General features: G+C 41.2%; 1 protein-coding gene across 2 annotated transcripts; it reads right to left on the bottom strand.

Annotated features, from left to right (window-relative positions):
• Positions 1-1,167: 1,167 nt before the first annotated feature.
• On the bottom strand, positions 1,168-20,707 carry LOC137196196 (alpha-1A adrenergic receptor-like). 2 transcript variants are annotated; one of them, XM_067609052.1, is made up of 6 exons: positions 19,630-20,707; positions 15,913-16,323; positions 14,624-14,875; positions 13,476-13,869; positions 2,200-2,321; positions 1,168-1,959 (listed from the first exon to the last, which is right to left on the bottom strand). In XM_067609052.1, the coding sequence occupies exons 2-6, from the start codon at positions 16,240-16,242 to the stop codon at positions 1,594-1,596; spliced, it is 1,464 nt and encodes a 487-aa protein (XP_067465153.1). In that variant the 5' UTR covers positions 16,243-16,323; positions 19,630-20,707; the 3' UTR covers positions 1,168-1,593. The 2 variants fall into 2 exon arrangements, with proteins under 2 accessions (XP_067465153.1, XP_067465154.1); XM_067609053.1 differs by lacking the exon at positions 19,630-20,707 and adding an exon at positions 16,367-16,856 and having other exon boundaries at positions 15,913-16,259.
• Positions 20,708-21,557: the final 850 nt, after the last annotated feature.

Below are 21,557 nucleotides of genomic sequence, written 5' to 3'. Positions count from 1 at the left end.
TGTCATACATGTGTCATACATGTCATACATGTGTCATACATGTGTCATACATGTGTCAGACATGTGTCAGACATGTCATACATGTGTCAGACATGTGTCAGACATGTGTCATACATGTGTCAGACATGTGTCATACATGTGTCATACATGTGTCATACATGTCATACATGTGTCAGACATGTGTCATACATGTCATACATGTGTCAGACATGTGTCAGACATGTGTCATACATGTGTCAGACATGTGTCAGACATGTGTCACACGTGTCAGACATGTGTCATACATGTGTCATACATGTGTCATACATGTCATACATGTGTCAGACATGTGTCATACATGTGTCATACATGTGTCATACATGTCATACATGTGTCAGACATGTGTCAGACATGTGTCACACATGTGTCACACGTGTCAGACATGTGTCATACATGTGTCATACATGTCATACATGTCATACATGTGTCAGACATGTGTCATACATGTGTCATACATGTGTCATACATGTCAGACATGTGTCAGACATGTGTCAGACATGTGTCACACGTGTCAGACATGTGTCATACATGTGTCATACATGTCATACATGTCATACATGTGTCACACATGTGTCAGACGTGTCAGACATGTGTCAGACATGTGTCAGACGTGTCAGACATGTGTCATACATGTGTCATACATGTGTCACACGTGTCAGACGTGTCAGACATGTGTCATACATGTCTTACATGTGTCATACATGTGTCATACATGTGTCATACATGTGTCATACATGTGTCAGACATGTCATACATGTGTCATATATGTGTCACACATGTGTCAGACATGTCATACATGTGTCAAACATGTCATACATGTGTCAAACATGTGTCATACATGTGTCAGACATGTGTCATACATGTGTCACACATGTGTCACACATGTGTCATACATGTGTCATACATGTGTCAAACATGTGTCACACATGTATGACACATGTGTCAAACATGTGTCAGACATGTCATACATGTGTCAGACATGTGTCATACATGTCTCACACATGTATGACACATGTATGACACATGTGCCATACATGTGTCATACATGTGTGAGACATGTCATACATGTCTCACACATGTATGACATGTCTGACACATGTATGACACATGTGTCACACATGTGTCAGACATGTCATACATGTGTCAGACATGTGTCATACAGCTGCACATGTGCGGTAAAGGTAAAAGCGTCGTTAGGTGCGGTGGACAGGTACGGTAGGAATCATCAGCTGGTGAACACCTGAGCTGGAGGCTTGAAGATGTTAAAATGTGGTGACGTGATGTTTCTCTGAAGTCGCCCGCTGGTCCCGGCAGGAGCGCCGCCATGTTTCATAGCTGTGTCATTAAGGCTGAGGAGGAGGCCGGAACAGTGACGCTGACATCATAACCGCCTGACAGATGATGTCATCACACCTGAGCAGCGTCTGCTGATGTCAGCGTGTACCTGTGCGTCCCTCCGAGTGTTTTTAATCCACAGGAGAGCGAGCTGATCCCTGCTGAGTCGTGGCGGCGAGGCAGCAGGTGCGTCAGTCAGTGTTTTTATCTCGCTAAACGTCACAGTTTAGACGCCGGCGTCCTCTCCGCCTCCTCTCTGTCCACACTCTGCCCGTTCATCACCGCCCCTCGCCCCGTACCGACGCCCAACACCGCCCCAGTATCCTTAGCGAGCGGGGACACCGGGTTGAGCCGTCCTCTCACGGCCGACCCGGGGAGGAGGTCGCGGCCGGCGTCGGAGGACCAGGGTGGGGGGCGGAGTCTGGAGGTGACGCAGCGCGGGCTGGGGCTGATGGAGGACAGCGTCTGCTGGCTGCCGTTCAGGAAGGACGAGTTGTTGGAGCCCTGCTGGCAGCGGTAGTTGTAGTACGCCTGCCAGCCCTGACGCTTCCTCTTCCAACGGCAGCGCAGGATCCTGATGAAGGCCTGAAGACACACAACACCTTCATCATCAATCATCGGATCAATCAACTGATCAGCTTCACCGATTTGAATCAGGACCTTCAGTATTTGGAACAAGAGGCTCCTGAAAAATGTGCAGCTGATATTTTAACGTCAGATACGTCTCACATCAACATATCTATCTTCTATCCGATCAGACTCTGTATCAGCAGATACATAATCAATACCCCAGGACTGATCGGACTCCTGATGCTGAGCAGTTACCTGTTTGAACTCTCGGCTGTAGCAGGGGTAGATGATGGGGTTCAGGCAGCTGTTGAAGTATCCCAGCCAGAAAATGACTTTAAAGAAGGTTTCAGGAGGCTGCAGGCTGCTGTTGAACGAGCCTTAACACACAAACAAACAAACAAACAAACAAACAGATAAGGGATGTCAGTGATTAATCTGTTAATTAGTATTAATAATTTAATCAATTAAAATATATTAAAAAGACGACACAGAGACGTCGGTGTAGATCTGCTGTAGTACCTGTTTGTGCCACTGGGTGGAGCCTGTTACTGTTTATGAGTTAGAGGTGTGTTTGTTTACCACACAAACAAATCGACTGTCAACACGTCAACAAACTGCCTCCAAACATCAAATCAGTTCTTCTTCTACACTGAATAATCGTAATCGTATTGTTTTCACGCTAATGTTGCTTTACTGTTTTCACGCTAACGTTGCTTTATTGTTTTCACGCTAACGTTGCTTTACTGTTTTCACACTAACGTTGCTTTATTGTTTTCACGTTAATGTTGCTTTATTGTTTTCATGCTAATGTTGCATTATTGTTTTCACGCTGACGTTGCTTTACTGTTTTCACACTAACGTTGCTTTATTGTTTTCACGCTAACGTTGCTTTACTGTTTTCACACTAACGTTGCTTTATTGTTTTCACGTTAATGTTGCTTTACTGTTTTCACACTAACGTTGCTTTATTGTTTTCACGCTAACGTTGCTTTACTGTTTTCACGCTAACCTTGCTTTATTGTTTTCACGCTAACGTTGCTTTACTGTTTTCACGCTAACGTTGCTTTATTGTTTTCACACTAACGTTGCTTTACTGTTTTCACACTAACGTTGCTTTATTGTTTTCACGCTAATGTTGCTTTACTGTTTTCACACTAATGTTGCTTTACTGTTTTCACGCTAACGTTGCTTTACTGTTTTCACGCTGCTTTACTGTTTTCACGCTAACGTTGCTTTACTGTTTTCACGCTAACGTTGCTTTATTGTTTTCACGTTAACGTTGCTTTACTGTTTTCACGCTAACGTTGCTTTACTGTTTTCACACTAACGTTGCTTTATTGTTTTCACGTTAATGTTGCTTTATTGTTTTCATGTTAACGTCGTTTTACTGTTTTCACACTAACGTTGCCTTATTGTTTTCACGCTAACGTTACTTTATAGTTTTCACGCTAACGTTGCTTTATTTTGTTTTCACGCTAACGTTGCATTATTGTTTTCACGTTAATGTTGCTTTATTGTTTTCATGTTAATGTTGTTTTATTGTTTTAACACTAACGTTACTTTATTGTTTTCATGCTAACGTTGCTTTATTGTTTTCATGCTAACGTTGCTTTATTGTTTTCACGTTAATGTTGCTTTATTGTTTTCATGCTAACGTTGCTTTATTGTTTTAACACTAACGTTACTTTATTGTTTTCACGCTAACGTTGCTTTACTGTTTTCACACTAACGTTGCTTTATTGTTTTCACGCTAACGTTGCTTTATTGTTTTCACGCTAACGTTGCTTTACTGTTTTCACACTAACTTTGCTTTATTGTTTTCACGTTAATGTTGCTTTACTGTTTTCACACTAACTTTGCTTTATTGTTTTCACGCTAACGTTGCTTTACTGTTTTCACGCTAACCTTGCTTTATTGTTTTCACGCTAACGTTGCTTTATTGTTTTCACGCTAACGTTGCTTTACTGTTTTCACGCTAACGTTGCTTTATTGTTTTCACACTAACGTTGCTTTACTGTTTTCACACTAACGTTGCTTTATTGTTTTCACGCTAACGTTGCTTTATTGTTTTCATGCTAACGTTGCTTTATTGTTTTCACGTTAACATTGCTTTATTGTTTTCATGCTAATGTTGCATTATTGTTTTCACGCTAACGTTGCTTTACTGTTTTCACGCTAACGTTGCCTTATTGTTTTCACGCTAACGTTGCTTTACTGTTTTCACGTTAATGTTGCTTTACTGTTTTCACGCTAACGTTGCTTTATTGTTTTCACGCTAACGTTGCTTTACTGTTTTCACACTAACGTTGCATTATTGTTTTCACGCTAACGTTGCTTTACTGTTTTCACGCTAACGTTGCCTTATTGTTTTCACGCTAATGTTGCTTTACTGTTTTCACGTTAATGTTGCTGTACTGTTTTCACGTTAACGTCGCTTTACTGTTTTCATGCTAACGTTGCTTTACTGTTTCACACTAACGTTGCTTTATTGTTTTCACGTTAACGTTGCTTTACTGTTTTCACACTAACGTTGCTTTATTGTTTTCACGCTAACGTTGCTTTACTGTTTTCACGCTAATGTTGCTTTATTGTTTTTTTACGCTAACGTTGCTTTATTGTTTTCACGCTAACGTTGCTTTATTGTTTTCACGCTAATGTTGCTTTATTGTTTTTTTACGTTAACGTCGCTTTACTGTTTTCACGCTAACGTTGCTTTACTGTTTCACACTAACGTTGCTTTATTGTTTTCACGTTAACGTCGCTTTACTGTTTTCACGCTAACGTTGCCTTATTGTTTTCATGCTAATGTTAATTTATAGTTTTCACGCTAACGTTGCTTTATTTTGTTTTCACGCTAACGTTGCATTATTGTTTTCACGTTAATGTTGCTTTATTGTTTTCATGTTAATGTTGCTTTATTGTTTTAACACTAACGTTGCATTATTGTTTTCACGTTAACGTCGTTTTACTGTTTTCACACTAACGTTGCCTTATTGTTTTCACGCTAACGTTACTTTATAGTTTTCACGCTAACGTTGCTTTATTTTGTTTTCACGCTAACGTTGCATTATTGTTTTCACGTTAATGTTGCTTTATTGTTTTCATGTTAATGTTGCTTTATTGTTTTAACACTATCGTTACTTTATTGTTTTCATGCTAACGTTGCTTTATTATTTTCATGCTAACGTTGCTTTATTGTTTTCACGCTAATGTTGCTTTATTGTTTTTTTACGCTAACGTTGCTTTATTGTTTTCACGCTAACGTTGCTTTATTGTTTTCACGCTAATGTTGCTTTATTGTTTTTTTACGTTAACGTCGCTTTACTGTTTTCACGCTAACGTTGCTTTACTGTTTCACACTAACGTTGCTTTATTGTTTTCACGTTAACGTCGCTTTACTGTTTTCACGCTAAGGTTGCCTTATTGTTTTCACGCTAATGTTACTTTATAGTTTTCACGCTAACGTTGCTTTATTTTGTTTTCACGCTAACGTTGCATTATTGTTTTCACGTTAATGTTGCTTTATTGTTTTCATGTTAATGTTGCTTTATTGTTTTAACACTAACGTTGCTTTATTGTTTTCACGTTAACGTCGTTTTACTGTTTTCACACTAACGTTGCCTTATTGTTTTCACGCTAACGTTACTTTATAGTTTTCACGCTAACGTTGCTTTATTTTGTTTTCACGCTAACGTTGCATTATTGTTTTCACGTTAATGTTGCTTTATTGTTTTCATGTTAATGTTGCTTTATTGTTTTAACACTAACGTTACTTTATTGTTTTCATGCTAACGTTGCTTTATTATTTTCATGCTAACGTTGCTTTATTGTTTTAACACTATCGTTACTTTATTGTTTTCATGCTAACGTTGCTTTATTGTTTTCATGCTAACGTTGCTTTATTGTTTTAACACTAACGTTACTTTATTGTTTTCACGCTAACGTTGCTTTAACTTTATGCTTTTAAATAAAACCAGAACATAAACATTCATAACGAGGCACATTTTGAGAAGGATCGTGTGAATTTGGTATTTAAAGTATAGAAAAGTTGAGCGGCTGGTTTTGAAAACGAACCGACAGGAAGAGTTTTACCAGCTGATCAATGGACAGACTGATTGATGAGTCAGGAACTGATCAGCAGGGACGTTTCTGCATCATGTAACTGAATGTTGGATGTTGTGCAGAAACAAATCAGCTGCAGGTTGAACTTTTCACCACCAGAGGGCAACATTTACCTGTTATATAACATCATCATCATCATCATCATCATCACTGACTGGGATCATGTTGCTGATATTATTGATCAACACAGTTTATAGATGTTTATTCTGCTTGTTTTGTTTTATAATATTCAAGAAGAGATCTTGATCTAAATGAGATTTCCTGAATAAATAAAGACTGATAATAATAATAATAATAATTAGATTAATAATATTGTACAGTCGTGATGCTACATGTCTGAACATCACAGCAGTTTGGAAACTGTTAAACTGTTGGAAACGTCTCGTCTGTCTCTGATGTCACCGCTGAAAGGACGATAACGAGGTTAAATTACAATTAGTGTAAGTGAGAAAAAAACAAAGACAGATGGACTGTAAACATCTGCAGAGATACAAACTCCTCTCTGACCTGCGGATGAGGCAGGTGATCTGCAGTATGTCGGCAGGATTTCTGAGGATTTTTGGGGGATTTTTGGAGGATTTTGGAGGATCAGGTTTTGATGTTCTTCAGATAACGTTTCTCCTGAGCATCAAGGTGGATTATTTCTCCCTGAACATGGACTTGTAAGGCCATCCTGCCGCCTCAGGCTGCGCTCTGACTATATTTGAAGAATTTTACTGTTAAAGCTGACGTCCGCCACGGGAAAAACATGTGACACCTGCCCATGATGCATCACTGTCCTGTAAAAAAACAAAACAAAAACAAACACCAAGTTTGGAGATTCTCCGTTCCAAACAGGATGAAGCTATTTCAGTATCAGTTTGCTATTTTAGTATCAGTTTAATGGTGTTTTCATTTCTTTTTTCCCCTGCTCGTATCAACTCTCAGATGTACGTCACCATGGAAACAAGCGTCCGCTAAATGAAATAGTTCTGGGTTTTCCTCGTGTAAATATATCACCGTTCTGTTTCTGTCCATGTGAAAACTCACATGTGCTTTTCTGAAGCGTCACTGTTTCTTCTGTGGTGTTTGTATCTAACGTCAGAAACCCATAAATAGAGTTTCTATCAGTTTAGTGACCAAATATAAATTTATTTGTTTGTTTGCATGTCAGTCAAGTATATTACTGACTATAGAAGTGATAAAGGTAACTTCCATGGTGACATTTAAAGGGTTTAAACTACAAACTAGATTTTTCCAACAACACACATAGTTTGAGAAACTTTTCCAGGTCAAAAGGAGCTTTATTTATTTCTGTCACAGTCAGAATTTAAGACGGATTTGCAACAAGATTTTCTGGAATGTCGGCGCTCCGTGATTCCTGTCAGCTCAGTTCAGGACTCCGAAGGTTTGTGTTTCCTGCATCGGTGGAGACGAATCCAGCAGCTGATTTATGTGTTGCCGAATGCACGTATGGAAGGTGAACAGTGCCACGATGAGCTACTGAATGAAGGAGACGTCATGTGATCAGTGTGATAGACGGTATAGATCTCCAAAAACAAGTTTTAGCATTTAAACACTTGGAACAACTGCAATATTTAACCTTCATGGTAAATAATATTATACAAGATGTTATTTTTGGTTTCCTTATGATTAAGACAATGACTCTAATTTGATTAATAATTAATTTTTAGAAAGCTTATAACTAGTTTCAGCTCGAAACCTCCGTTAGCATAACAGTAATTAGTAACCTGTTAGCACCAGAATGTTAGCAAACAACACACACAAATAAACAACAACAATTAAACTGCCTTGTTGCCACTTTGGACTGTAATTCGTCCTGTTGACTCTCTCTCTCTCTCTGTGTTAACACTGTTTACTGGCACCATTGACGCACCGTAAATATTTACACTGACAGTAATCACACTCGTCTGTTCTTCAGCCTTTTATGAAAAATAAGATGATTATATTAAAGCAGAAGGAATGAGTTGACTCATCAAAACTACACGATTTCTTGTATTTTAATCAGAAGAAAACCTTCATTTAAGCTCAGTTGAAACACATGATACAGTAAGAGCTGAGAGAGAGATCAGCTGGGTGTTCAGCGGCGCCTGAAACACGAGGATTTAATGGAGATTTATGGACGTGAAGGATTTCAGGGCGCAGAGGCTGGTTGATTTAAATACTTTCTGTTTTTCCAAAGTCTCTGATAACAGAACCGCTCACAGCTCAGTAAAGAGCAGTTAAATACCACTGAAAAGTAAAGTTTAGTAGATTATAACCTGCATTTAATGACACATGATGACGACGTCTTCATCATATAACTGACGTCCAAACAGTTTTATATGAGAGTCGAGCTGCTTCCACCTGCAGCCTGCATGCATCTATCAATATCAGCACACTGATAACTGAGAGTTTGAGTCATTCCCTTCCCGTCAGTAAACACAACCAAACTAAACTAACTGTGTATATTCACAGCTTTAACCCTGTGTTAACTGGAGACACTCAGTCAGACGCGTCACGGTTGCTAATGGGGACGACATCTGTTGAAAACACAAACATACCGTCCTGAAAGCCCTTTTCAATTTAACATTTAATCAACACGTCTGTGTTTGTTCTGCAGCTCTCTGAGCTTCAGCAAATCAGAGCTAATTAACCTGCTTCGTCACTGTTTGTTGTAGATATGGTCGTTAAACTGACTGGTTCAACGAGGCCGATCTGACGGTTATGACATAATCCTCCCTAATTTACATGTTGAAACAGTGACTGTAAGAATGTTGAACCTTTCATTTCCTTTAAAAGCATAAAAGTCACTGTGAGCTTCAAGCTTTCTGCCGAGTGTCTGCATCATGAAGGATGAAGACGAAGATGAAGATGTGTGCCTGTGTGGTTCCTGCGTGCATGCAGGATGAAAATTAGCAGTGTTGTTTAACAGGATGGAGGTCCTGAGTCCTCCTGGGCTGCTGATTTACTGAGGACGCAGTGCAGATCATGACTCAGCATAAAGCAAACGCCGCATCACTGAGACTCTAATGAAACTGTAGAGAAGTCAGATAACATCCAGCTGCAGCCGCCGCTGCAGTCCCGATGGTGGCGCTACAGGAGATCAAACCCATTAAACTGTATCTATAAAGAGTCTCAGAGTCAAATATTAAATGTTTGGACTTGTTCCATCTTCTTAAAGCTATAATATGTAATTATTCCACATTAAAATGAAAAAACAACTAGACCTATGTTATATATGTTGTTGAGTTGTGTTCTTACATTATCCCAAATGTTTCCAACAATGTTCAAACTCAGAGAAATCTGTAATTTAATCAAAGTAACGGACCGTTTCATTTGGTCGCCTGTCGATGGCGTCATACCTCCTCTACCAAAGAGTAAACACACACCAGATGCATACGGCGGCGCTGTGTTTGTCTGCTACAATGGCGTCTACCAAAGAGTAACTTACACACATACAAGATAATACATCGGTGTTGTGGTTGTTCCACACAAACTGTTATAAATGGACTTTTATTCAGTTTTAAGACACATTTTCATGATAAATTTAGGTGGTTTTTAACTTTATCTTTTAGCCGGAAGAAGGATTTTAGTCATTGGACGTCTGGATCTTAAGTTATCAGAGAAATAAACTGGACAAACGTTAGCAGCAGCTCGGCTAACAGCCCCTCCAGGAAGTCCGGTGGTCACCAAACATCGTCGGAGAAATATTGATTTTTTTAGGTGAAACAGCTTTAATTAGTATTTTAATGATTTTAATCTGCGTGTACGTTTGTTTCTGGAGAGGAGGAGACCTCTGCGGATAATTCGGCTCCCGGGAGAAACCGACCGAACATCTGGATCTAAAGTTATAAGAGAAATAAACTGGACAAACGTTAGCAGCAGCTCGGCTAACAGCCCGTACCGGACGATGAACACTGGAGTAATCCTATCCCGGTGAAACTGGTTATTTAACAACGAAGACAACAACTCCCATGATCCCTTGCTACTTCACACCGTCATCACGCTCCGTCTGTTGTTATTGTTTTGATTGAGACGCCTAGCGGCTGAAACTACATGTTGTGTGTTTAAAGTGAATATTTGAGTCTCTATGTTGTATTTTAAAAGCTTGTTATATTATCCATTGTGTCAAATCTTCATCTGAAAAGTAACTAAAGCTGTCAAATAAATGTAGTGGAGTAGAAAGTACAATATTTCCCTCTGAAATGTAGAAAGTAGCATCACATGGAAATACTCAAGTAAAGTACAAGTACCTCTAAACTGTACTTCATTAAAGTACTTGAGTAAATGTGTTCAGTTATTTCCACCTCTGTAATATCTCTCACACATAAAGTCATAAATAAACTCCTCACACTCACACTGATGAAATACTTTTACTAAATATGAGAGTCTTTGGAGGTTTTTGGCCCAGTTGGAGCAGATTTCCTCCTCGGAGACGTTTGGTAAAAACAGACTCGGATCAGTAAAAATAAACCTGGTTTGAACCTCGGCAGAGTTAAATCCTCTGATCAGAACTCTGTTTCTCTGAGCATCAGACGGCCGATATTAAAGTTTACTCGTCTCTTATGAAAGCCGCCGTGGTCTAAAGGTCACCCGTAGCCAGAGGCATTGTGGGTAGAGAACTCAGCGATGGCTAAACCTCAGCTCAGAGAGTCTTATGCTTTAAATCTGTTATTAAAGCAACTTTTAGAGGTTTGACTGTTGACTCTGAACTTCTCAACCACAGAGTTTCAGTCTGTTGTTGACTCAAACGTCCTACAAGGAGCCTCACCAACTATTTTGATAATCAATTTATCGTTTTAAATAATTTTTTAAGACAAAAAAAGTCTAAATTCTCTGATTCCAGCTCCTTAAATGTGAATATTTTCTGGTTTCTTTAGTCTCTGTGACAGTAAACTGAAGATCTTTGAGTTGTGGATGAAACAAGACATTTAAAGACCTCACCTTGGACTTTAGGAAAACATTTTTCACTGTTTTCTGACATTTTATGGACCAAACAACTAATCAATTGATTGAGAAAGTAACAGATTAATCAATAATGAAAATAATCAGCAGCTGCAGCTCAGTATCCTTCAGTTATGTGTCTTTAATACCAGAGTTCAGTCTCTAAACTTTGTCCCTGTTTGGAAATTTTGAGCCTAAATATGTTTTCTGAGTTTTGTTCAGAACATAAATTTAGTTGTTAAGTTTGGCTTCGAGTTTCGTCTCCGAACGTATTTCCTGTGTTTAGTTTCAGTCTGGTTCTTCACTTTAGTTCCTGAGTTTCGTTCTTCACTTTAAACGAAGATCTAAACTTGATTGAAAAGGCCTAATAAAGACCAGTTTAGTGCCTCAGTAGTGTGTGTGTAGTGTGTTTTTATATCATATCCTACACTAAGTGCTGTTGTCAAAGTCATCATCCTCATCATCATCAGACCTCTGTCAGACTGTGTGAGGAAGAGGATTTGTGAGGATCCTTCAAAGGAGCAAAGATCTCAGTGAGTTCTGCTCTGTGACTCATCGGCTTTGACACAATCCGTTCAGTGCTGCCGAACACAAACAGCTTCCTGTCAGACCGGACTAATCCAAGCAGACTCAGCTGTAATCTGTGATATCAGCCGGAGGGAATGTCTGGCATCGCTCCACCGTCCATGTTGTGGGAAATCCATCACAGAAAATAAAGAAATAACAAGAGTGTTTACCTTCCTGCCCTGTTTCTCTGCACTGAGAACGCTGACACAACTACAGACACGTCTGGGGTCTGTCCTGGAAACGCTGGCTGCTGATTGGCTGCTGATGAAGCATCATGGTTCAGGCCAAACATTAAAACCACGAAGAGAAAAAAGGGATCCTAGTTCTCCATGTGCAGTTTCTGAAGAGTCATCGATTAACTCTTATTGTGATGAATCTGGACGTAAAGTTTTTAAGGGTTTATCACCTTGTTGCCCTGCGCTAACAGAGCTAACACAGCTACAAGAGCTAACAGAGCTAACACGGCTACAAGAGCTAACAGTGCTAACAGAGCTAACACAGCTAACATAGCTAACACGGCTTACAGAGAGCTTAAAAGCTTTTATTTTGGGTTGGTGTGTTGGTGTTTCTTGTGTTGCTCTGTGGTTTTATCTGCTGTTGGACTGGTTCACAGAGGCAGCGGAGGAGACCGTCTGACGTTTAGATGATAAATGTGCTGATTTTGGAGCCTGAAGCAGAACAGAACCAGATGTGATGCTGCTGAAATTTATTGTCTAACAGGTGAAATGAGTGAATAGCAGAGCTGAAGCTTTGAAGCTATGTGGGAGTTTAAATTATTTAAGAACAAATGGAACAAAATGTCTCAAGGTTTTAGACAAATTTGGTTGAGTTTCATGATGAAGCCACAGATGTTACCAGTTAATCGACATATTTATCAGTGCAGTCTATTTTAGAGCTGAAACGATTAACTGATGAATCAAATTAGATTCTGAAATGTGAATATTTTCTTGTTTTATGGTGGAAAATCTTTAAACCTTCATTAACTGATGTTTAGTTTCCATCAGATACAAGAAGTGAACATTAACTCTGACTCATCATCAGCTTTTAAGTTGATATGTTGAACTTGTTAGCAAACAGTTGCTTATTTCCACATCCAGCAGTTATGGAGCAACATTATCGTCACATTGATAATGTCAATAATTACTTGTGGCGTTCCTCAGGGTTCTGTTCTTGATCCTTTATAGTTTTAATCTGGTTCAAGCAACTTGACATGATGTTTTCAGCAGAATAGTCTGTAAAAAGCATTTTTTGTTATATTATCAGCTTATAAAGTACTTGTGGCTAACATGTTAGCAAACAGTTGCTTATTTCCACATCCAGCAGTTACGGAGCAACATTATCATTCATGTGGAGTCGTGTTTCTCTTTTAGCTTCTGTTTTTGCTCTCCACCAACTCCTGAGGGAAATATCTGGCTCTTTAGCTGCTAAATGCTCCACTATGTTCACCAGCTAGTCTACAGCTAACTGTGAGCAGGTAGTGTTCAGCGGCTTTTCACAGCTTTTTCTCTCTGAAAAAAATAAACAATGAGCTGAAACTCACTATAAAGCTCCGTAAAGCCGAGAGGAGCTGCAGAGTCACTACGAGCCACAACCAACACGTTACTCACTGTATAGATCAGTCTGAGGAGCAGAGAAGTATGTGTTATTATATAAATGTGTTATTATATAAATATGTATTATTATATAAATGTGTGTTATAGATGCTTTAAAGTACATTTTAAAGCAAAAATACAAGAACAAATCACTTGTTTCAGCCTCTCAAACATACATATTTGCTGGTTTTCTGAATGACGACTTGTTGGACTTGAGTAAATATTGATGGAAATGTTTTGCTACTTTGTGGATGTTTAACAGATAAAAGACGATCAATAGTATTGATTAGATGTGTAGTTTATAGATAGAAGCTGATCACGTACTGATAGGCAGAGCCAGGAAGAAAGGCAGCCAGCAGAGGATGAACATGCCGACCACCACGCCCAGCGTCTTGGCAGCTTTCTTCTCTCGGGAGAACTTGAGCAGTTTGACGGTGAGCGTGCTGCGTCCGGCCGAGGCCCCGCCCCCTCCGGCCTTGGGGGCGGAGCATAGATCGTGGATCTGCTGGTTCCTGCAGTGGATCCTCAGGGTGAGCTCGTTGGAGTCCTCCTGGCGCTCCTTCATCATGCCGGCCTCCAGGTTCTTGGTGGTGCGTTTGGCTACGATGTAGACGCGGCAGTACATGGCGAGGATGACGGCCAGCGGGATGTAGAAGGAGCCCAGCGAGGAGAAGAGGGCGTAGAAAGGCTCCTGGGTGATCAGACACACTGTGTCGTCCTGCAGAGCCACCAGTTAACTGTGTTTAGTTCAGTCACAAAACACGAAAACAACAGCAACAACAACAACAAGAAGAACAGCAACAACAACAACAGCAGCGTTTTCCTCTAAATGCTGCATGTTGTCAAACTGATGACGACGTCTTTTGTCTATTTAAGTCTCGAACTCTCAGCTGCAACATTTAGTTGATTAGTTGACAACTACTAAATTAATCAATAACTATTTTGACAATTGATTAATTGTTAAAATTCTCTGGTTCAGCTTGTTAACGTGAATATTTTCTGGTTTCTTTATGACAGTAAACTGAAGATGTGATGTTGCATCATCGGCTTCAGGAAACACCGATCGACATTTTTCACCATTTTATTGATCAAACGACTAATCAATGAGGAGAGAAACTTATTAACAGATTCATCAATAATAAAAAATAATCAATAGTTGCAGCTCTAACCACCGTTTCACTTTCTAGCTCGAAGACACTCTTCTAATCAATCAGTTTGATTAGTTTCTATGATCCTAACAAACAATATTCAATAAAACAAATTTCTCCTTAATTGATACTGGATCAATTAAATGTATGAAAGCAGTTATTGATGGAGCAGCTTATCTGTTATTATCTTATTATCATTATTATTAACAGATCAATACCTGTAATGAATCTGATGACCTTCAGGATCTGGTTTTAACTGATGACCTAATCTGTGGGTTTAAGGATTGTCGGGTTCTGTGGTGCATGCTGGGTAGTTTCTGGTACCTGTGACGGCGGCGGCTTCCAGCCCAGCAGCGGGCCGATGGAGATGACGATGGCGAGGATCCAGACGCCCAGCATGGCGAGCAGCGCCCGCTTCTCGGTGACGATCATGGGGTACTGCAGCGGGTAGCGGACGCCGATGTAGCGGTCGATGGAGATGACGCACAGAGACATGATGGACGCCGTGCAGCACAGCACGTCCACCGCCGCCCAGATGTCACAGAAGATCCGACCGAACACCCAGTAATCCAGAACCTGCAGCGGACAGGAAGCGGATCAGTGGTTCTGACTACAGCTGCAACTAATCAATGACTTAGCAGCTGTTAAATTAATCAATAACTAATCGATTAATCATTTTTTCTGGTAATATTTTCTGGTTTCTTTACAGTAAACTGCAGATCATCATGTGACATGTGATGTTGCATCATCGGCTTCAGGAAGCAGTGATCAACATTTTTCACCATTTTATTGATCAACTGACTAATCAATGAGGAGAGAAACTTATTAACTGATTAATCAGTAATAAAAAATAATCAATAGTTGCAGCTCCAATCATGTTCAAAATGAATCCCCATCCTATGAGAAACACTGAATCACATTTTTTCACCATTTTCCTGACGTTTTATAGACCAAACGACTAATCAATAAATCGAGAAAATAATCGAGATATTAATCGAGAATGAGAATGATCATTACTGCAGCTTTGATTCAGGTCAATAATCACTATCAAGCCAGAGAAGAGCTGCAACTAACGATCCTTTTCATTCTACAATTAATCAATATGTTGTTTGGTCCATAAAACGTGGATGACGTCATCAAACGTCTCAAAGATATTCAGTTTACTGTCATAAAAAAAAAACAGAAAATATTCACATTTAACAAGCTGCGATCAGAGAATTTGGACATTTTCTTCTTTAAAAAATGACTCAAAATGATTAATTCATTATCAAAATATCGATTAATTGACTGATTGTCTACTATTGATTAATCTGTAATTATTATTTTTATATTAACTGATGAATCGTTGAGTCTATGAAAGATGCATCTGCAGACCAAAACATTCAGTTTAACATGATGAAAACCCCAAAACAAACAAACAAACAAACAAACAAACACCTGCAGATATTAAACTCGATTATTAAAATTGTTGATAATTTTCTGTCATCGAAACTTTTATCAACCGTCGTTTTATTTATTTCCTTCTCAGGTTCTTTTCTTATTTGTTTTTTTTCTTTCCTGATCTGTAAACAAAGAACCAACAATAACTGATCAATCATCGATCGATCACTGACCTCCAGGGTGGCGGACACCGGCAGCACGGTGGTTCCCAGCAGCAGGTCTGCGATGGCCAGGTTGATGATGAAGTAGTTGGTCGGGATCCGCAGGTGTCGGTTGCAGACCACCGACAGGATGACCAGGATGTTCCCCACGATGGCGAACATGATGAAGGAGGCCAGCACCATGCCCACCGGCACCGCCCGGCTCAGGTCCAGCGGGGCGGCACCGTGGGGTCCGCGGGGCTGGGAGCCGTCGGTGCGGTTAGAGGAGGAGTTGGAGCCCGGCAGCGGCGGCTGCGTCCCGGCGTAAAGATCCGAGGAGGAGCCGTTGGTCCAGAGACTCATGGTGAGGAGAGCTCGGCCTGAAGAGATCCACAAAAGCTGGTTTATTCACGGAGGAGTTTGTTTAACAAGCCGACTGGAAACCTGACAGTAAATACAGAAGATAGACAGTTTAAACCGTTTTTACCTGCTTTACTCGAAGGGAAAAAACAGCTAATTTCTCATAAAAAGTCTCTTCAGTAACAGGAGAAGATTATCGGTCCTCGCGGCTCCTTGTCGGTAAAAAATCCGTGTATTTTTCGGTAAAATCCGTACAAAAGCCAAAGTGATAACGTCCGTGTTTCTGCTCGGCTCCCATGGCGGAGAGGAGCGCTCGTGCCGGGCTCGGTTTGCGCGGGAGGCGCGCGGAGCGGCAGCAGGTGGAGGCTCGGGTCAGCTCGGTGTCTCCGGACGGTCCGCCAGCCTCCTGCCGGCCGGAGGAGCTCCTCCTCGGGTCAAACTGCTGATTCAGTAGCGGGTCACGGATCTCTGTGTCCTTTTATGGTCCAAGTGTTTAATGTGGGAAAGTTCCGAGTGAAGAACTGCTGCATGTTTCTCTCACGGTGACCGAGAGACACCGACTATCACTCTCTCTCTCTCCCTCTCTCTCTCTCTCTCTGTCTCTCTCTCCCCCCTCTCTCTCTCTTTCTTTCTCTCTCCCTGTCTCTGTCTCTCTCTCCCCCTCTCTCTATCTCTCTCTCTCTCACTCTCTCCCCCCCTCTCTCTCTCTCTCCCCCTCTCTCTATCTCTCACTCTCTCTCTCTCCCCCCTCTCTTTATTTCTCTCTCTTCCTCCCTCTCTCTTTCTCTCTCTCTCTCACTCTCTCTCTCCCCCTTTCTCTCTCCCCCCTCTCTCTCTATCTCTCCCTCTCTCTCTCTCTCTCTATCTCTCTCTCCCCCCTCTCTCTCTATCTCTCCCCCTCTCTCTCTATCTCTCCCTCTCTCTCTCTCTCTGTCTCTCTCTCCCTCCCTCCCTCCCTCTCTCTCTCTCTCTCTCTCTGTCTCTCTCTCCCTCCCTCCCTCTCCCTCTCTCTGTCTCTGTCTCTCTCTCCCCCCCTCCCTCTCTCTCTCTCTGTCTCTCTCCCTCCCTCCCTCCCTCTCTCTCTCTCTCTCTCTCTGTCTCTCTCTCCCTCCCTCCCTCTCCCTCTCTCTGTCTCTGTCTCTCTCTCCCTCCCTCCCTCTCTCTATCTCTCTCTCTCACTCTCTCTCCCTCCCCCCCTCCCTCTCTCTCTCTCTCTCTCTCTCTACCCCCCCCCCCCCCTCTCTCTCTCTCTCTCTTTAAATTTAAATTAGCTTTATTGACAGAGCGGTTAAATGTGAGGCGCTGTTAGCAGAGCAGGTTGTATGAGGTTTGGATAAATCAGAGTCATGTTTCATCATAACTGTTTCTGGCTCCTTTCAGTAAATGTTCCTACAAAAATACTGACAGATGAAGAAGCAGCTGAAATACAAACACTCAGTCGTTTAGAAGCTAAAAAAATTCATAACGAGTGAATATACGCATGAAAAAGCCTGCTCAGTAAAAGAAGTATTATCAGCTTCACGTTGTTAAAGCATCAACGTTTAGAACTTGTTCTGGATCTCTGATATGTTTCTGTAAAGAAAAATATGCAGCCGTCACTAGCCGTGTTTCCGTTGACCTATTTTCAGGTGCATTTTGAAGTATCGCATTAGAAAAGCTTAATGGAAACGCCAAAATTCGAAAAAAAGTTCCTCAATCTCGCAAAAAAAGTTTCTAGGCTTACTTGAGGTGGATTTAGGAAATGTCAAAAAAGAGACACATTTGTCGAATAAATAATGACGTCGTGAACGTCATATGACTGATCAGCTGTTTCCGCTCTCGGCGTCTTCATGCGTGCCAATTACTAGCTGACACGTCCGTCCTCCCTCCTGCTCTCTGCTGTAAACACACGCAGCTGTTAGCGAGCAGCTGTTAGCGAGCAGCTGCCCTCATGTCCTCCTCGGTCTCGGTGCTTGTCTTCAGCAATATAACTATTCATTTTGTTTCCGGTTGGCAACCTCTACTTCTTCTACTCTGTTTAGCAGCGGATTATTAAAGCCTACAGCGCCATCTCTTGACAAAACTATGCGTTGCGTAGCTTAGTTTATTAGCTTCAAACTTGTTGATGGATCCAATGGAAACACGGTTTCTGATGGTTAAAAAGGACACGGAACAATTCAGCTTAATTGAAGAACAATTGTATTTCATGTTTGCTTGTTTTTCAGTGGTTAAATCTATTCATCACTTCATTAAATCATTAATGTAACCCAACTTCTGGGGTAAACTGAAAGAGGCTTATTCCAGTTAATTAACGCCGGTAGTGAGTCTGTTGGGAAAAGAGAGATCCTGTTATGCTTATGGCTTATAGATTGTGTACACATGACGAAATACTTCCTGAGTTTTCACATATTAAGTCTCAAATTACCACCAATGAAGTATGCATTCTATGTATTCACTTCATTTTATGTTATTTTTATTATTATTATTATCATCAAGTGGGTTTATTTACCATCTTATGTTACATGGGTGCTGAGGTCAGTGGCTGGTAGGTTTGAGAAAAAAAAAGACTGTGGTGCGTTTTTTAACCTCCAAAGCTCCACTAAGTGTGGTTTCTGTCTGGGGAAGCTTCGGGTTGTGCCCGACATGGATCAGACCCACAGTGAGGTTAAAGCCATGGGAAGATGTTCTGGGGTAAACTGGAAGAGGCTTATTTTGGTTAATCGAGACCGGTGGTGAGTCTGCGTCCATTGGGAAAAGGGAGGTTCTGTTATGCTTATGGCTTCAGAGACCCTAACCCATGGTGAAATACTTAACCTACAATTTTCAATCAGCCAATGTTCACATCAACCTGTTTGAAAACAATCTATGAATTAACTTAAACTAAATGAGAACATATCAACAATATCAACCTAAATATATATATATATATATATATCTATACCCTCCTAACCACACAGGATCCCATGTTCACCACCACATGCTTCACAGGAGAACCAGTCCTCTGAGGCCTCGGGGTGACTTTTGTCTCCATACCGTGTTTTGCAGGATTTGCAGGGATGCTCATTTGTTTGTTTTCCAGTGAACTTGATTTTTTAATGGATTTTTCAGGGTTTTCTTTGAATGTATGTACTTAATGTGCTCTTGGCTGGTGGGGTAGAGGCTAGTGGGGGTGGGGGTGGGGGGGGGGGGGGGGGGGGGGGGTTTAGCTCGCTCGCTGATCCCTCTCTGTCTCTTTGGTATTTGAATAAGACCCTTGAATGACATCAGTGGCTTTGTGGACTTAATGATAAGAACAAACACGAGGGAAATTTGGGAAACGGTTGAGAGAAGATTGATTAGGCCTACAATTCACAAAAATAATATTCTTGACGAAAGACATGACATGATTATTGACATGATCTCTGACATTACCATGTTGGCCTTTATGACCTCAGAGGCTGATGGCTGATCGACGCTATCCAGGCTGAAGCACTGGCACGTGGTCACCATCTGAACAACTTCCTGCACTGTGCTGATCTCCATGTCAGCATCCACGTCCACGGTGCAGAAAGTTGGGCCTCGCTCAGTTTGTTGATCAGGACCATCTGCTGGAGACGGTTTGGGTGGCAGATCTCTCGCTCTGTTGCGATCAGGGATTAGATGTTAATTCAGGGGAACATTTCTGTGGTTTCCATCTTGCTCCGTGTCTTGCTGAAGAATTTGAAGAAGTCAGATTTCGGCAGCTTTAGTCCTGCTGTCCCCCTTGTCCACTTGCATCCTTCTTCTTCATCCCTCTACCAGTTATGTCTCTTAAAGAGCACCTTGTCAGATGCGGCGGTTGACACGTTACATGCATGTTGTGCCTTTTCATCATCTGGAGAAATTCCATAGTATTGCCATAAAGACGGAGACTGCGAGGCATGGCGTCATCTTTTGGGAGCTGCTCTATGAACATCTTGCCCCACTCCAGGAACAGCTCCAGGTTAACCCAGCCATCATCGGAATCTCGGCAACAACATAGACTGGGACGTTTGCCCTTTCAGATTACCATTGTTGAGCTATACACTTCCATGGCGTTGAAAGCGGCGAGGACTGTTGTTGTCTCTCCCTTCAGTAATCTCAACACAAGGTTTTCCAACTTCACTCGCCGCCCGCATGGAGCAGAACTGGTCTTGCAACCCAGATTCATTGTAATTCCAGAGGAGTGTGGGAACATCTGTGATTTGTAGGTCATGGAGAGGAGCCTTGTACTGCGTCAACCACTTGTCAACAACTTCACAGTTCATGGCTGCAGCCCCTGCTGCGGCTTCAGGTTACTTCATGTTGAGGTCAGGGTTTCTCTTCATGACATTTTGGAACCAATAGAGCCCAGCAGTTCCCTTCACCGCAGAAAATCACAGTATTCCATTTGCTTTGGCATAATCAATGCCAGCTTCTGGATGTCCTTTTTAGTTAAAGGAAAGCCTCCTTGTGAGAGTGTTTTAGCAAGGCTGGCCAGCTCTTTTCAGCTGCCTCAGGTAGATAGGGTTTCCTACTGGTTGCATATTCTGTGTCACTTATTTTCCCCTTCACTCGCCTCTGTAATGTTGACTTTGGCACATTCCATGCCCTTGCCAAAAATCTAAGTTTTGGCCTCTGTCCTGTCTCCAGCATCTTTTTATATTCATTTATCACACCCTTCAGTCTTTCTTCCCTCCACTGATTACACTTTCCTCCAACCTTTCTGCCAGAAGTTCCCTGTTTCCTGGGTGTATAATTGTCTATAATGGATATTAAAAATGTTAATATTCCCTTTCAAACTATATTTCCCTCTCCCACCAGGATATGTGTGTGTGTGTGTGTGTGAGAGAGAGAGAGAGAGAGAAAGAGAGAGCACGAGAGAGAGGGAGAGAAGTGCAAGTGTACAAACACTCGTATTGTGTGTGCATGTATGTGTGTTTGCACAGACACATGCATGTGTGTGCTTGGCTAATTCTGGACTGTTGTAGCTGACATGGACTTGTGACAACGTGACAAAAATACTAAAAATATCCAGTAATATGACAGAGTGGCATGCAATCGCATAGTAACACATGATTTTATGGCACCTGGTAGCCTAGAGACAAGCAGGTTTTGTCCCATTTTACCTAATTCATTCATGTAAAATGGGACAGCCACTCAAAACCCTTCCCATAAAAAGTAAAGTGTATTGTAAAAATATTCTGATTATAAGTCAAACAGTTAATAAGAATAAACATTGTACAACCATTTTTGATGTTATGCCGTCATTGTTTTAGCTGCAGTGCTCGTATTACCAAAAAGAGAAAGTTGACCTGAAACAAACATGGCCGCCTTGAAAGATCTGCGACCAGTGATTTTAA

The sequence above is a fragment of the Thunnus thynnus genome, chromosome 13 (assembly GCF_963924715.1).
Source record: "Thunnus thynnus chromosome 13, fThuThy2.1, whole genome shotgun sequence".
Taxonomy (NCBI): domain Eukaryota; kingdom Metazoa; phylum Chordata; class Actinopteri; order Scombriformes; family Scombridae; genus Thunnus; species Thunnus thynnus.
This window is presented reverse-complemented; position numbering and strand designations above follow the sequence as displayed.

Excerpts from the sequence above, each read along its gene's own strand:
- LOC137196196 (XM_067609052.1), bottom strand. The coding sequence starts at position 16,242 with ATGAGTCTCTGGACCAACGGCTCCTCCTCGGATCTTTACGCCGGGACG. Across the intron at positions 13,870-14,623 it reads GGAAGCCGCCGCCGTCACAG|GACGACACAGTGTGTCTGAT; the intron begins GTACCAGAAACT and ends GTGGCTCTGCAG. Across the intron at positions 1,960-2,199 it reads ACAGCCGAGAGTTCAAACAG|GCCTTCATCAGGATCCTGCG; the intron begins GTAACTGCTCAG and ends GTGTGTCTTCAG.